Raw genomic sequence first — 15,476 nt, forward strand, 5'->3', positions numbered from 1 at the left:
TCAACTATCATGAAATAACATTAACCCACTAAACCAAAAGCCAGTATCAAAACACCATAAACATAACGAGAAAGGTATGGACTTCAGTTCCAGGTGTATTAGTAATCACTTTACTAACGTATTTACTACACATCAAGATTTGTCAAATGAGATGGAACACTTACTACACACTGAGCTGTAACACAGTCACTCAGGTCATGCCTTCCAGATGGGAAACAAAGTAAATTTATAGTGCATCCAGCACAGGAAGCCTGTGCTCATCACTACAAGGGTATACAATATAGCAATAAAACAAGACTTACTCCCAGTGCTGTATTTTTACATGGACACTATATTCTTCAAGTGAATCTGAAAAAAAAACGCAAAGCTACTTTTTGTCACGGCACATTGTATCACCCAAAAGAAGGATTCCTATTGCTACGTTGTACCTTACCTGTGAACCAAGAAAGACCTTAAAATGCAACTTAAGTTAATATATTTTAAAAGCAATGAAAACACAACTGATACTCATACTCATTTACCTGAGACTCCACAGTGACCATGATCATATAGGTGTTGCTGGTACATGATAGACTTTTTGTATATAACATGAGGATGACCATTCTCATAATTAAAGTCACTGGAATTATCAGTTATATTCCTTAAAGGCTCAATAAAATACTCTTCATCTTCCGTAGCAATAACTCCATGCTTAAGGAAGAAAAGAAGAAAATAAAAACTTGCAAAAAAAAAAAAAAACAACATAAAACTCATAATAAAAAGCTTAGTTTTAAACAACATTTGGCTATCATTTATTTCTGTTAAGAAATCCACAGCTATAAGTCAAAAGAAAATGCATGAACCAGCTCTCTTCCAGTGACTTTAGTGAGAGCAGGAGTAAATACCTATAAGCAATGCGATGAGAAAAGAATAAAAATATAATTGCCTTACTTAAGGAGTTCTTTCCCACCTTTTTTAAGTAGATGCAGCAAGAAGGGAAGAGATACTCTTGGTATAGGACAAAAAAGTTGTTCACAGACCTGTTCCAAAACTATATGATTCATAGCCATTAAAAGTGACACCAAGCCAAGATGATATTGCTCAAACAGTGAGCCCAGTATCCCACTATGATGCCACACTAGTAGATGCTTAATGCCATAAAAACTGCAGGAAGAATTAATTTTAGACAATATTATTCAGCAAGAATATTCAGCATTTTACATCCAGATGCTGAATTCCAAAACTGATCTAGTTATTAAAATCAAACTATTAACTTAGACTACACTATCTACAAAGCATGTATTCCTTAAAAGGTCTCATCACAAATCTTTGGCAGATCCAAGTTGTTGCAGGCTATGTACTAGACATCGTGCTCTGTAACAAATGCATATTTTTTCCCTCACACTGCAGTACAGAATGGTAGATATTCTATTCTCATAACTTTCACATTTGTGAACTCAGCTTCTTCCAAACAGGAAGTGGTTTATAGAGGAAAGGGGAGACTTCAGGCCAACTATGCAATTTCCTGAATCTTCAGCAATTAAGACTGAACTTCAGCAGAAAATCCAGTTTGGGGATCCTTTTGGGTATAGAAATACTGAGGAGTAAGCTCTGACAGGCAGACTCCCACACTTCTATTTGCTAAATAAATAATTCCAGTAAATTTATCTAGGAAATTCAGAATGTATAATCTCTCTACACTAGTAGAAAGAGCTACTGATCAGCCTGAAGACTGGAAGCAGTAAATTCTGCATTCATATCTTGATCTGATGAATTGCAAACTAATGTAAATCCCATTAAAGCCACAGTGAAGACTGTTCAAACACAAGAAAGCATCCATAACTGCACCTTAATTCATTCATCCTTATTTAATCTAACTCATGAGGAGTTAAGAGTATTCAACAAACACCTCATATGCTGTTCTCAAGACATATCTTCAAATATTTATGTGCCTGTCATCTGAACTCTGCAGTGTTCCAAGAAGCAAGCCTATCTCAAAGTACTTCTTAAAGGCTGTAAACATTACCCTATCACTTTGAGAAGAAACCGATACCTATGTATCTATCACACCTTCAATCTGTAACACAAGGACTATGTGTGAGGATTTGGGGGGTTGGGGTTGTTTTGTTTGTTTTTAAAGGGGATATTTTTGTTTTCCTCCAATAAGACCTCTAGGATAAGGTCTAAGACCACTTGCTCTACAAATGATCCAAACATCCCAAACCCATTTCTAAGATCAGGAATTGCCTTTGTCCTTTTGGTCAAAGCTCTTCTGCTGCTCTTTTGTGTATCAACTGCCTGCTATTCTTCACTCCTAGGATAACCAGATTTCAGTAACAACATACAACTTTTAAAATAAAAATGCCTGTGTAACACTTCAGAAAGAACAATGCTTTCCAAATATAACCCTATTATATATTCTGCAAATATATGCATGTCGTTCATTTTTCAATTAAGTGTTCCTTACATTGTGACTACAACAGTAACTCTTCAGTGGTATTTTTCATTGTGAACTCAATTATTTTCTCAAGATGGCAACATCAGGGTCTATATTCACCTGGACATCAAATTTTCTCATAATGCTTCATTACTTGAAGTCTAAGATTTTACTACAGAATAAGTCACTTAATGGTACACTGCTGCTTAAACAGTCTTGAAAATATAAATTGAATTGTAACTAGCTTTGCCAGATGTGCAGAAAGAACCTTGACAGTCTGGACTGCATCCAGTCTGGATGTCAGACATCTGGGTTCAAGTGAATCCCGAGCCATTGTAAGCTCTGGTATTATGTTCCCACAGGAAAAGAGAGTCCTGCGGTGGTTCTGGCCAACACCATCAGGCTGTCTGCTTTGTGCCAAGTCTGAGGAGACAGAGGTACCATCCAAGCTGTGGCCCTGTCTCTGCAAGAGAAGTGCCTTAACCTAACTCTGATTACTCTAGGGCATACATCCTTCACGCCTGTACTCAAGTCCAGCAGGTAAATGAGTTTTAAGGAGCAAGATGACTGCAGTGGAAGTCATTTCAAATGCCATAAATGACACTTAATTGCAGCATTAATTTTGTAAACAAACTGTGTAAAGGAGAAGTAAAAGCTATTACACACATTTGTGAACTATGACAACAGTTGGCAGGTTTCTTCCAGGTACCAGCAGTGAAAAAGGCTGGGCAAGTATCATCCATTTTTCCTATGCCTAGTCAATGTCCAATCTCATCTGTTCAAACACTATGTCAGATTAAGAAAAAGAGATGTTAATAACATGTAGTCAAGGAATTGCAAGTAAATTTTAACTTACACCTGCTACCAGGCAGTCAGAATATGCATGTGGTCAGTTGTGGCAGGTAGCCATGTGATTTGATAAACACTGGAAATTCACTTGCCCTGCATATACCCTTCACATAAGCCCTGCATACTAACACCATTTTAAACCCAATGTAATCAATTTTGCTTGCAAACAAACTGCTTTTCCAGTATTAACTCAACAAGACCACTTACATCAGTTTAAAGTGCATGAGTGCATGATTTTTTTAGAAACATTCCAAATTGTGCACAAAAGAAATACCTATTGCAGTGAAAAAACAGCATTTCTTCTGGTGCCTAGAGGTGCTTTCATTGTATATATATTCACTAATGCCCAACTGATAGTGGGAATATTTGGAATTACACTATTGTATCTGAACCAACATTTTAAAACCCATTTCTGGCTTATCTCCTGTTTGGGCAAAACAATGTTTCAGTTGAAAAGGGAGATTGAAATAATGCCTTATAAAGCATTAAAAGGAAATAAATGTAAATGTGTTGTCTTTTTTGCTTGCTTTGTGTGTTGTTTTTTTTTTCCTGTTCATTTTGCTACCATATTTGAACTTAAAGCAACTTCCAAATTGAACTTCTGCTCCAAAATACAAGAAATATTAAGACACAGGAAAAAAACAGCAAAATGTTCTAACAAAACACCATTAACTTAAGAAATAAGTTGAATGCCCAAGTAGGTTACTACAAGCAGCATTCCCAAGACTATTATCTAAAACAGATTGTTTGAGGTCCTGTCTTATCCAATCCCACTACAGACTGCCAACTCCTGCTAACATATATAAGGTCTGGATCCAGCAGTTTGACATACTCAGACAAATCTGTGAATCCACATGCAGTTCCCCTGAATTTGTAAAAAGAAAATCTGTCAGACTGTCTAGCTGGGGCCTCACCTTATTTCAGAGAGGGGATGTCCATCACCTACAGAAGTAACAGTTAACATGGGTCTGGGCAGCCTGCTCTAGTGGTTGGCAACACTGCCCAGAGCAGTGGGGTTGAAACTAGATGATCCTTTTCAACCCAGGCCATTCTATGATTCCATGAACATTAGTTATAAATTAATTACAGAGGACAAGTGCCTTTGCCTCACAGTACTACTGGTTTCCAATTTCTGCCTGCCTTGAACCTTTCTAGACATTACGCTTTACATTTTTAACATAAAGCAGTAATAATGGAAACTTCTGAGAATGTGTCAGTGTTGTTCAATGTGTCTACAGCTGACTCTACACTTCAATTTATGTCTGAGGAAACAGGCTGCATTAGCTTCACATGTTCTTAAGGATAAAAAAAAAAAATAGTGATCTGGCCTGGGACAGCACAGTATGGGATCTAGTAAGTCATTTTAAAACTAGGACAGGGACAGTTTATATGTAATTTTCTGAATACTGAGCCTATACTGCAAACACAGATTATTACCAAAGAGAACTCAAAGTGCACCTATCTAGAATACAGAATCTTTTTCATTACTTCTGACCTTTTAAATCAGTTCACAGATTACAAATTTTACTTATGATTCAAAAATATCATATGATATGTAATTTATGATCTGCAAAAGTAGATGCTTTCTTTGTGGTAGAATCGGTTTCCAAATGAGCTAATCTAAGAATATGAATAATTTATAAATATACTAGTTTTGTAATATATTAAACAAACATGAAACATTCCTGCAAAATAATTCTTCTTTCAAGTATATACAGTCATGCTTTTAGACATTTCTTGGGATATCTTTATCTTATCTGCTTAAACAGAGATAGCTGTGCTACTTAGCACAAACATTGCTCAGTGCATGGAACTTTACATGCCATGGAAATCCTTGGCCCTTTACATTCAGTATTTCCTTGGAGCAACAGTAGCCCCAAACTGATATTTAGCCCCTGATTCACTTTCCTAATAATCACCACTTTCTACACATGTAGAAAAGTGTAGAAATACTATTTCTTTCTATTGGCCTCGTCAGCTTAAAATGAGAAAATCCACTGCAGTGAAAAACTTGAACACTCAATTAAGAGCTTTGACACCCAGCAATGGACAGAGGTGGGTCAGAACAGGACAAGTTTGACTTCTGCTCAATTCCAGCATTATGGGCTCCAAAACTTTTCTTCAAGACTTGTTTCTCTCAGAATTAGGTTAATCTTTCCCTTAAGGTAAAATTCTCTCTTCAGCCACTGTTTCTTATATTCTTTACTTCAGGATGACAAAATCAGCTTAGGCATTGTTTCAGCTGCTTCTGACTCAGCCTTGTTGCCTTGCACCCAACAGTTCCAAAATACTGTTCTTTGCAGGCCCTTTCATGAGAAGGCCAAACCTGCAATCCATCTACAAATGTAACTTCCAATACAGTAAATATGAGTTTGGAAGCCAGCAAGCATGATGGACAAGACCTTCAATTTCCTCACATGTCTGCTCACTGGATTATAGAGCATTTCTCAAAACTTCAGACAACTTATAGCATAATCAGGGCCCAGCCAATGGAAATTGCTGGAATCAAACTTCTGTAGCAGTCTGTAATTCTGGGGAGTCTGGTAATTAAAAAGAAAATAGAGAGGGAAAGGCTGAACCAGGAAATAGTGATGGGGAAACAAACTGGTGGCTGGTAAATTTTACTATAGTGAAGCACAGGAAGCCCTTCTTGCGCTGGAACTCATCTCAGATACTACAGATGTTTTCAAATTTGTACAATTTATGTTAGTTAAACCACGGTCTCACGTAACCACCTTGCATAACTAAAGAGAGTAACTCAGAACATTGTGTAGGGGGGAACAAATTTGACTCATCTGGCAATACTGACACCCATCAGGGAACAGGAATAAATGGAATGCTTAAGTTTTGCTTGTGAGCAGCACTCATCGTTTAAGATTATTACTTGCTTTAGAGTTACTCAATTTAAAATGACTGGCTTTGGGACAGATTTTAATCGAAGACTATGCAGAATATGACTGGCAGTCTCTTACAGACCAAAAATCAGACTGGAAAATACAACAAATGTCTTGAGCACAAATATATCCTGAACTACCATTAATTCAAAAACAAATAATAGCACCCTCAATATTCACTGCCAATTGCTTTATTAAACATGTTCTAACCAGCAGCTTTATAATAAGATACTTGCCAGTAGGAATCATCATTTAAAAATAACTCTGTGATGGATTTATCTGAATTGAGTGGTAACTCCCATAAGCAGTGCTCTGGGACAGTGTGCCAATGCAGTTCAACACAGGAGTTTCTGTGCAGTAGAGGACCATATTGAGTCCAGCCTACCACTGCACAGGTGGAAGGATTAGAAGGATCCTTGCCTCTCTGATAAAGAACCATGTGTCACTACTGCTTCCGGAGCATGACAAACACCTTGAGTGCATGTCATTCAGCCTTTCTAGCAGATGCAGTGGACAACTGACACTTGCAGTCCCAAGTAAAAGGCAGGACTCAACAGTCCCAGTCATGGCGTGCCAAAAAACCTGAGGGTGCCACTACAAATACCAGGAAGAAATACAAAAGAACTAACAATAACTAACAGCTCTGAAGCTGTTAGTTATTAAGCTCTGACAACTTAACTGGGCAGCATGCCACATTGAACCTAACTTTGAAACACAAAGTTAATGTATGACACCTAGAACCACAGAACTAGGTCTTCAGTCCAGCCAAGCAGCATGGCTGGAGACAGGGAAAACACACAACAATGGGAGTGCCAGTCACCTCAGGGTGTGAGGCACAAAAGCAAAAAATGATTCCGCTTTGCCTCAAGAAGATTTCACTGAGCAGTGACACCTACCATGCTGCTAAGTTCTTTGAAGAAAACAAGTGCCATGAGAAGCAAGAGACTGGGGAAGTCGATACGAAAACGTGTCAGTTCTCCTGCCTCGTCCCACTCTTGTTTTCCTAACATGACAGGAAAACAAGAGTTGGCAAAGTCAAGAGTAAGTGCTCTTGACTCACTCCCTGGCAAATGTCAGAGGTACCAAAATAGGAGCACCATGTCACTGACAGCAGGCTTCAAGGTGGGCAACCTGTCTGTGCCTCAGTAGGTAGAAACCCTGGCGAGACAGAGACATGCAGCCTCTTCTAAAGTGAATCCTGAAAGCAGGGATTTGCTCTCCCTAGTGTTTTTAGATGACAAGAACTCAAATGCAAAGTGATCTAGTGACTCTAGCATAAGAGCTTTCATAATGGCATCAAAAAGGTTATTACATGGGAACTGCAAAGCCAAAGTAAAAGTTGTAATGAATTCAGACTTATCATCTGCAAGTCTGCATTGACCAAACTAAGGTGCCACATTCAAGAGATCTACATTTTAACTATGTTTCTTTAGAAATGTTAACGTACCCCTGCAAACCCTCATGAAATTATTTTTCCTCAAGAGCTCCAAAACATTAACCTAGACAGTATCAGGGACAACACTAATAGTTTGGTGTAACGTGCTCTACCTAGGTATGAAGCAGCGGGCCTTTGTAAATAACATCCCAAGAGTCATAGTTCTCTAGCACTTCTAAGGATTAAAAAGGAAATAGTTTAGCAAGTCTGTGTAGTGGTGTTTTTGTTTTTGCCTCATTTACAGTTACTTGGATCTGTTCACTCTTAACAAGATTGACCAGCATTTTGCTATACAAAAACTGAATGAATAACCACAGTATATATTTCAATAGAGAAGATACTGAGCTCTTGATTTAGTATTTCCTAGTCCTGCTCTTTAATTTCAGTATTTTGCTACTAAACAGCATGGCTTTTTTGTTGTTGTTTTCCAGTTTTTGTCGTGAATAAGAGTTTTTTTCCCCATGGAAGTACTACTATCGTGTTATCAAGAGATGAACAGTAAAAGCTGAGCACAGAGGACAGAATTTCTAATCCTACTTTTAAATGCAACTGTCTGATTTGTAGACAAAATATTTCTAAAAAATTTAAATAATTACTTTCCATGGCTGGTACTTGCAAGTGATCTACTTTCCTCTTCATTCTGAACTTATATCAACAATGACTACTACACCAGGCAACTCATCATCTTTGTTATTTACTTCAAGTTTCTAAACCCAAACTCTCAAAGACAGCAAGGATGACTGTTCAGTTCAATTAACGTCTCACTGAAGAGATTCTGTATCCTAAAGGAATGACTGTTCCTCCTTCCTTCCCAAGTTTGCAACATTTTGATCACCTGTAATCATCTCTCAACAGCCCTAATCTTGCAGCCCTAGCGCAGACACTGTTAAACACTGAAAATGTTGCCTGCTAGAGGACTACAGAATTGGGTCCTAATGCTTACAATTAAGCTTGAAGAACTGAAGACAACTTTTCCCCAAGACCCAGATCAGGTTTTAGGGAATTGCTGTACTTTCCTGTGTCTGCTTCTCAAAAGGATTCAAAAAACTGAAATGCCAGTTAAGTTCTTCCATGTTTTAAAAGGAACAAACACAATATTATTATACTAAAACAGGTAATGTGCACTTACCAGACCATTGCAGTTGCTTAAGGCCACTTTAGTTGTACTGTGTTGGTCTTGCAAATATCCTGTGTAATGACAGTGGTCTAAAAAATCGTGCTTCCATAGGGGTCCATCTTTCCCCCAGTATTCTACTGTAAAATGTCTGGACACCAAATCTGTGTTGAGAGTCAGGTTTAAATGAAAGTGCTTGCCATAGGCAGAAAGTTTAAAAAATAACTTAGATGCTGCCAGTTCTTGGTCATAGGGGTCTGTGCTCCTCCTCCTTCTTGAGGGTTTAGCATTTTTCACAGTAAAGCTGAGGAAGGCTCCATTTTGATCAACCCTTATTGGGATTGTTAGCTGGTAGTGTTCAAGGTAAGACAGGAATTCCTCTTTGTAATCACAAGGTAAGACAGTCCATGGAGTGGGCATAGAAGAGAAGAAAATATAACAGGAAACAACAAGTAGTAGTATAAATATAAACCATATTTTGGCTAATCACCCTCATGCGTAAAAGTCATTTTCAGGTAAACACATGATGTAGATAGAGCTTTACTAAAGAACATAAACTGTTCTTTCCTTCTTTTTAAGTCAACAAAATATGTTCTCTTTCATATTAATCTGATGTCACTGGAAATAAAGCTTTTAATTATGTATCTTTTCCTATTCACCCAAAATATGTAAACATGGGGCTAAATTCTACCTAAGAAGGACGTATTCTTCCCAGTGATACCATTCAAAGACAAAAGCTATTAGATCCACCTGCAAGAATAAAAACAGTAGTAATGAAAAGTACTGTACTGTAAAACATCCAAATGACTCGTCTTTCCATTAAAAACCTATAAATGTTAATGGATCAAAGTAAAATTAGATCCTTACTTCCTAGTTTAAAAACATGATAATGACTTTATGGCAAGTCTTTAAACTATTATAAAGTACAACATTTTACCAATTTAATTTACAACGTTTTCATATGGTTAAAGCTAGAAAGAAATCAGAGCAACAATTCAATCAGCTTTGTTCTAATCAAGCTTGAACGACAATGAATTATGATAGAACTAAGGCAGAGCCTGTATGATCTCATTAATTATACAAACATGGTTTAGAAAATACTTCCCAAATGCAATGCAAAAATCAATGACTCTTGTCAGCTACAGAGGTTGGACCCCTACCTTGAGAACTATATGTAAGCCTGTTGTCACTGTGAAATTCCGATGCAACCATGACTAGGCTCAAAATCCATGTCCACGTCTTCCAAAAAATTTCCATAATTTAGAAAAACAGAGAGCTTTTTTTTTTTTTCCTCCTCCTCGGAGGGCTACCTGTGTGCTATAGAGCTAACTCCACTCCAGAATCGCACCATAACAGGTCTATTTACTTTATTCTATTTCCAAATTAACTATTGGATGTTCCACTTTTTGACGGGTATTCTTTTCCAACAACCTGTACTTTCTTCTAGATATGCAGTCATTTTCTCAATTCAAAATAAGTAGTTGTAAGATTCCTTAAGATATGAGTAAGATGTTAGACTGGGTAGCTACTGAACTTGCTCCGTTTCTTTTCCTGAAAAACAAAACAAAATGAGTCAAGTTAAACTTTCTACTAAAACAGATCTGTCCTGCAAAACATTAAGCCACCATAACGTAATATGCAAAATATAACCGTGAAATAGAATTCATCCATTACCAATTTTAATATCCGAGATCACAATCTTAAAAAAAAAAATTACCATTAATCTTTTACTAATAGCTCTACACAGCTTAAGATGTGCATATCTGTTTCAAGTTGAACAGGTGTGAGAATTTATAAAATTAAGGTTTCTTATTGCTCAAATACTGTGTTCAGACTTGTTCCAGCTCTAATCAATGCACTGTAGTCATCAATTTCAGCACAGAATAGCTATACCCAATACACTGGTAGACACAGGAAGAACCTGGGAAAGAGTCCAGAGCAAAGTTATCTGATCTTTCTGCAGCATGTATTTTGTTATTACTTGGGCCTGGGTTCTGCTTATGCAGGCAGAATTTTCATTCACTTAAATGAGAACACTGCATTCTAGTACCAGAGAAACAATTTCAGTGTTTGAAATTATTCACCCATACATGTTCTGAGATTAAGCATTTGTTGTCACAAATATTTTATGTATACAAACTACAGTTGGATATAGCAGAATATATTCTTATTTTCATTTTGCGGGTCATAGGATTGGGAGAAAAATGCTTTACTTGCCCTCCCTAGCCCCATTTAAAACACTCTTGCAATAATACCAAAAAGCAGCTCTAGCTGTGGCCAGGGATTAAATAGAAGGTCTCTGCAGCCACCTAACAGTCCAGTAACATGGGACATGAAACCATGTGTTGTGGCAGCTGGTAATAATCAGTCCTCTTAAGCACTCTTAGCACACCTGTGCATAGAGCAAACTCTGCAGAAGCAGGCAGAACAGAAACAGAACACCTGAGAAGGGAAAACCGTTTAAAAACACATTACTGAAAGTGTACACAGTCACTTATACATGCACCAGATGAATTTGCCTTTCTAAAATTCTGGGAGAGATTTACAATGTTCATTCAGACAGGAAATTCCCCTGCAGTCCATGGATAATTTGTAAAGGTTGAAGAGTTGTATGTCACCTTGAGAAAAGTCAACATCACGCAAATCCCATTTACTAACATCACAGTGAATATCAGGAAACTTCTTAGCCAATTTGAGATGTACCTGTTACCAGTAAACGACCTGACCATTCCAATGCCTACTTTTAACATTTTTTCCAAGACAGCACATACGATTTAATCAGGTTTGTAGGGGGAATAAAATATACTTTGCAAGCATAGTTTGGACTTAGAAATATTTTTTTTCTGAGGAAGCAAAAGGATTTAGTGATGCCATTCACATAAGGCAAGGCCTTAGAGGATGTTAATATGATCTCTGCTCTGGCCTTCCACGTAAAACCTTTATTTTCTAGCTAATATTTAATTACAGCTTTCAGCCTTTTACAAGTTTTGAAGAGGCATAATCAATCCCATATTCTTCAGCTACATTAGTACATTAACGAATATGCCTTACTTCCAACCTGAGAACATCCAGTTTCAAATTCCGCTGCATCTTGCTTTACATGTCTGCTAATGAGCTTTTTTCTCCTTGCATGGACAGTTATAGTCTGATACAATCAACTCTTGACACTCCCTGATAAGCAGCTCAACCTACTCAGTTTACCTCACTGTGCAATACAGTTTCCAGATGCCTAAGTATTTCTACAGTTGTGTTTTTTTGTTTGTTTGTTTGTTGTTGTTGTTGTTGTTGCTGTTTTTCTGAGTCCTTTCCAATTTGTCAGCATCTCTTTTCATGCACAGACACCAGAACTGGACAGTAGTCCAGCAATGGCTCCGTACTGCCATATATAGAGACAACACTGCCTCACAGCTTTTACTTAGCCAAAAAAATCACAATGGGGAGCTCACGTTCAGCCTGTTAGGCTGATAATAAATTACCCAAGCATTAAGATCTCTGAAATTATGGTGCCTAGGGAGCTCAATAGCTCTGAATACCAGAAGCAAACTACGGTGCCCAGTACTTAGCCACCACTTGGTCAACAGCATGCAAGCATCACCTGTGTCCCATATTCTTTCAGGGGTCCGTGCAAAATGGTGTCCCTCATTCTAAGCCTTGGTCCTCACATAAGAGGACATAAAGCTTGCTGGAAGTTTCAGTAGAACTTTTAACCTCCTTTCCAAAAGTATTGTATCTGGCTTGTGCACTGAATGCAAAGAGGGCAGATGCAGCTGTATTAAGGCTCCGGATTAAGAAACTGGAATGGATGTGGAGAAATAGAGCAGTCAGGTAACTCCAGATGGAGTACTGACACTATGAAGTGGCCAGCATCTACACCTGCAGCATCTTCCTACCTATGAGATGTATTTTCAGCATTCCAGTTTTATTGTGGTCATCAAGATGACTCGTATCATCAGCACTAAACTAACAGTGAGAAGCATTTCCTCTGCCTCACCGCTGAACTACATCTCCCTCAGGTAAAGCAGGTACAGATATGGCTCCCTAACGTTTACCTGAAGGTACAGTTCCTGCTTCATTACACCAGTACTGCCAGGCAGCAAAGAAAAACCCTTTGATGTGTTTCTAAACCCAGAACGCTGGTACCACAAGCGGTACTGTGCAGCGGGATTTCTGCAGAGGCGCTTGTGGCAGTGCCCGGAGGCTCCTGCTCACTAAAACTCAACGAGGATTAAAAAAAAAAAAAAAAAAAAAAAAAAAAACTTGAAGAAGGGGGCCCGTGAACACAGCGAGGGAGGCTCTGGGGCAGGATGCGGATCACCGCGGGCCACCTCGGCGGTGCGAAGGGAGGCGGCGAAGGCGCCCGGGGCACCCGGAGCGTCCCCTCGACTGGCCCCGGCTCAAGCCTGACGGCCGGCAAGCCGCCAAGCGACAGCTCCCCGCCGCGCCGGGCGGAGCACCGCCACACGGGCTGCCGGCGGCCGGCTCTCCCGACGCCTTCCTCACGCCTCCAAGCCCCGGCGGCACAGCGGGGACCGGGAGGAGGGGAGCGGCCGGGGGGAGCCGCCTCCCCGCTCCCTCCCTCCCTCCCTCCCCCGGGCGACGGCCGCGCCGCGGGGCCCAGCGCCCGCCGCCCCTGCCGACCGGCCCGCCGGTGGTACGAGCGGTTGCTACGGCGATGGGGAGAGGAGGGGAAGGGAAGGGGTCGGGGTCAGGCGGCCGGGCGCCGTGGCAGGTATCGGGGCCGGGGATCAGCGGAGCCCCCCGGGCTGGGGACAGGTGGGAGGGCCGGGGGGGGCTCGTTCTGCCCCGCGGAGAGGAGAAAGCGGGGCGAGGAGCGCGCACACGCACAGCCGGGACCCGCTGTCAGTGTCGTCCTGGGGGCGAGAGATACAAAGAGGCACGGAGAGCACGCCCGGGGCTCGAGGAGTGTGTGTGTGAGGGAGTGTGAGTGTGTGTGAGTGTGCACGCACAGCCCGTGCCGTCTTGCACACGCGTCCGCGCACACGAGCCCTTCACAAGAGCGGCTCAGCGGGAAGCGCTGGCGTTGAAGCAAGCTGGAGGTCACCAGACACGCATCCCTCAAAGCGGATTCAGAAGGGGAAGGAATGAAAAGGAAAAAAAAAATGAATAAAGAAAGAAAGGAGAGAGGAGAGGGAGAAAGAAAAAAAAAAAAAAGGAAAAAAAAAAAAAAAAAAGAAAGAGCCCTCCTCCCTAGGGAGACGGGAGGGAAGAGTCTGGTTGCTGCGGTGGAGCTGATCCTAAAGTTAACTTTCAGCAGCCCATTTCCAGACAGCAGCGCTAAATCTATTTGGATAAAACGCGTGTGACCCAGACACTTGGCGTTTGGCCCAAACGCGTTGCACCGGCAGCCCAAATAAAAACAAGAGTCTGACTCTCTCCCTCCCTCTCCCTCTCTCTCTCTCTCCTCTTGTACAACAATGAAAGAAATTAGCGAAGACAAAACCCGCACACACACCGCCGGGCAGCGAGAGCCCACTTACCTCCCCCCACCAAACAATGTCCCTTTGAACCCCGGGGCCGCTGCGCAGGCAGACGTACTCCGATTTAAAAAAAAAAAAAGAGGGAAAAAAAAAAAAAAAAAAAGGAAAAAAAAAAATAGCGCGGCTCCGCGGGGTTAAGAGTCTGGCAATTCCCAGGCGGCCCGAAGTAAATCAAAACCACACGCTTCCATCTTCCTGACGAGCCCGGCGAGCGGCGGGGCTGCGGGACGGCGCTGAGCCCAGCCCAGCCCAGCCCAGCCCGGGCTCCTGCGCCCCGGCACGGCCCCGGGACGGCCCCGGGACGGGCTCCGGCCGCCCCAAACGCCGGGCTGCCCGGGCTGCGAGCAGCCCCGAGCTGTCCTGGGCTGCGGAGGGAGGGAGGTAGGGAGGGAGGGAAGGAAGGAGGGACGGGACGGGACGGAGAAAGGGAGGGAGGGGGGGGGTTGCTGCTGCTTTGGTCTGCATCTGGTTTTTGGTTTGGGGATTTGTTTTGTTGTCGTTTTTCCTCTTCTTCCCCCGTCGGCCGCCGGTTTAGTATGGAAGTCGGAGAAGATGGAAAAAAGGGAGCAGGAGTGGAAAAAAAGTTGCACGGCTCGAGACCGTAGTGCACAAATCGCTGCTCGTCTCGGTCGAAAAATCCTCGCACCCCCTTCCCCCATCCTCAAAGGTTTCTCTCTGAAATTACTCCAAATCCACCTCGCCTAATGCAAGATAAAGCTCCCCCCGCTCCCCGAAGCCCTGCACGCACCATTACTCGGGACACGAGAAAAGCAAAAGTTTCATTGAATAGCGCGAAATCTTCCTTACCGTTCTCATCTTCAATTTCTGATATAAAGTAAGTTTCAAACAATAGAGATTGCACAGGACGGTTCCCGTATTCCTCTCTGCTTTTCCCCTCTGAGCAAGCAACCACCGGGGTTATATTCTCCAACAGAATCAAATTCTCTAGCCTTCCTAAAAGGGTTTTTTTTTTTTTAGAAAACGGACCGACTTGGCAGGAGGAAGGATGCCATCAATTCACCCAACCTATCACCCTGCACATTTTGTCTTTCCAACGAGGAGCGGGGGGGTGGGGGGGTGGGTGGGAGGTGGAGGGGGGGTGGGGGGGAGGAAGGAAGGAAAAACAGGCTTATATTGGGGTGGGGGTGGGTGCCCTCCTCTCGAGCAGCCTCCTCTGTGCAAAATACCATGTGAATACCGTGAGTGGGGGGGCGGGGGGAGACAGGGGGGAGGGAGGGAGGGAGGAGGAGGGAAGAGGAGGAGGAGGAGG

The 15,476-nt window shown here is 41.6% G+C and overlaps 1 protein-coding gene across 5 annotated transcripts in view; it reads right to left on the reverse strand.

The window, feature by feature from the left end:
• ADAMTS6 (ADAM metallopeptidase with thrombospondin type 1 motif 6) overlaps positions 1–15,195 on the reverse strand; it is a 154,745-nt gene extending 139,550 nt beyond the window's left edge. The window contains exons 1-4 of one of the 5 annotated variants that reach the window (XM_084503222.1): positions 15,014–15,195; positions 9,869–10,259; positions 8,724–9,088; positions 522–690 (exon numbers count right to left, since the gene is read on the reverse strand). In XM_084503222.1, the coding sequence (XP_084359348.1) occupies positions 522–690; positions 8,724–9,088; positions 9,869–9,965 (631 nt within the window). In that variant the 5' untranslated portion in view covers positions 9,966–10,259; positions 15,014–15,195. Of the gene's footprint in view, positions 1–521; positions 691–8,723; positions 9,459–9,868; positions 10,260–14,206; positions 14,261–15,013 lie in introns of those variants that run through there. The other 4 variants (XM_084503224.1, XM_084503223.1, XM_084503226.1 and 1 more) reach the window with 4 other exon arrangements.
• Positions 15,196–15,476: the final 281 nt, after the last annotated feature.

The sequence above is a fragment of the Aythya ferina genome, assembly GCF_964211825.1.
Source record: "Aythya ferina genome assembly, chromosome: Z".
NCBI classification, from domain to species: domain Eukaryota; kingdom Metazoa; phylum Chordata; class Aves; order Anseriformes; family Anatidae; genus Aythya; species Aythya ferina.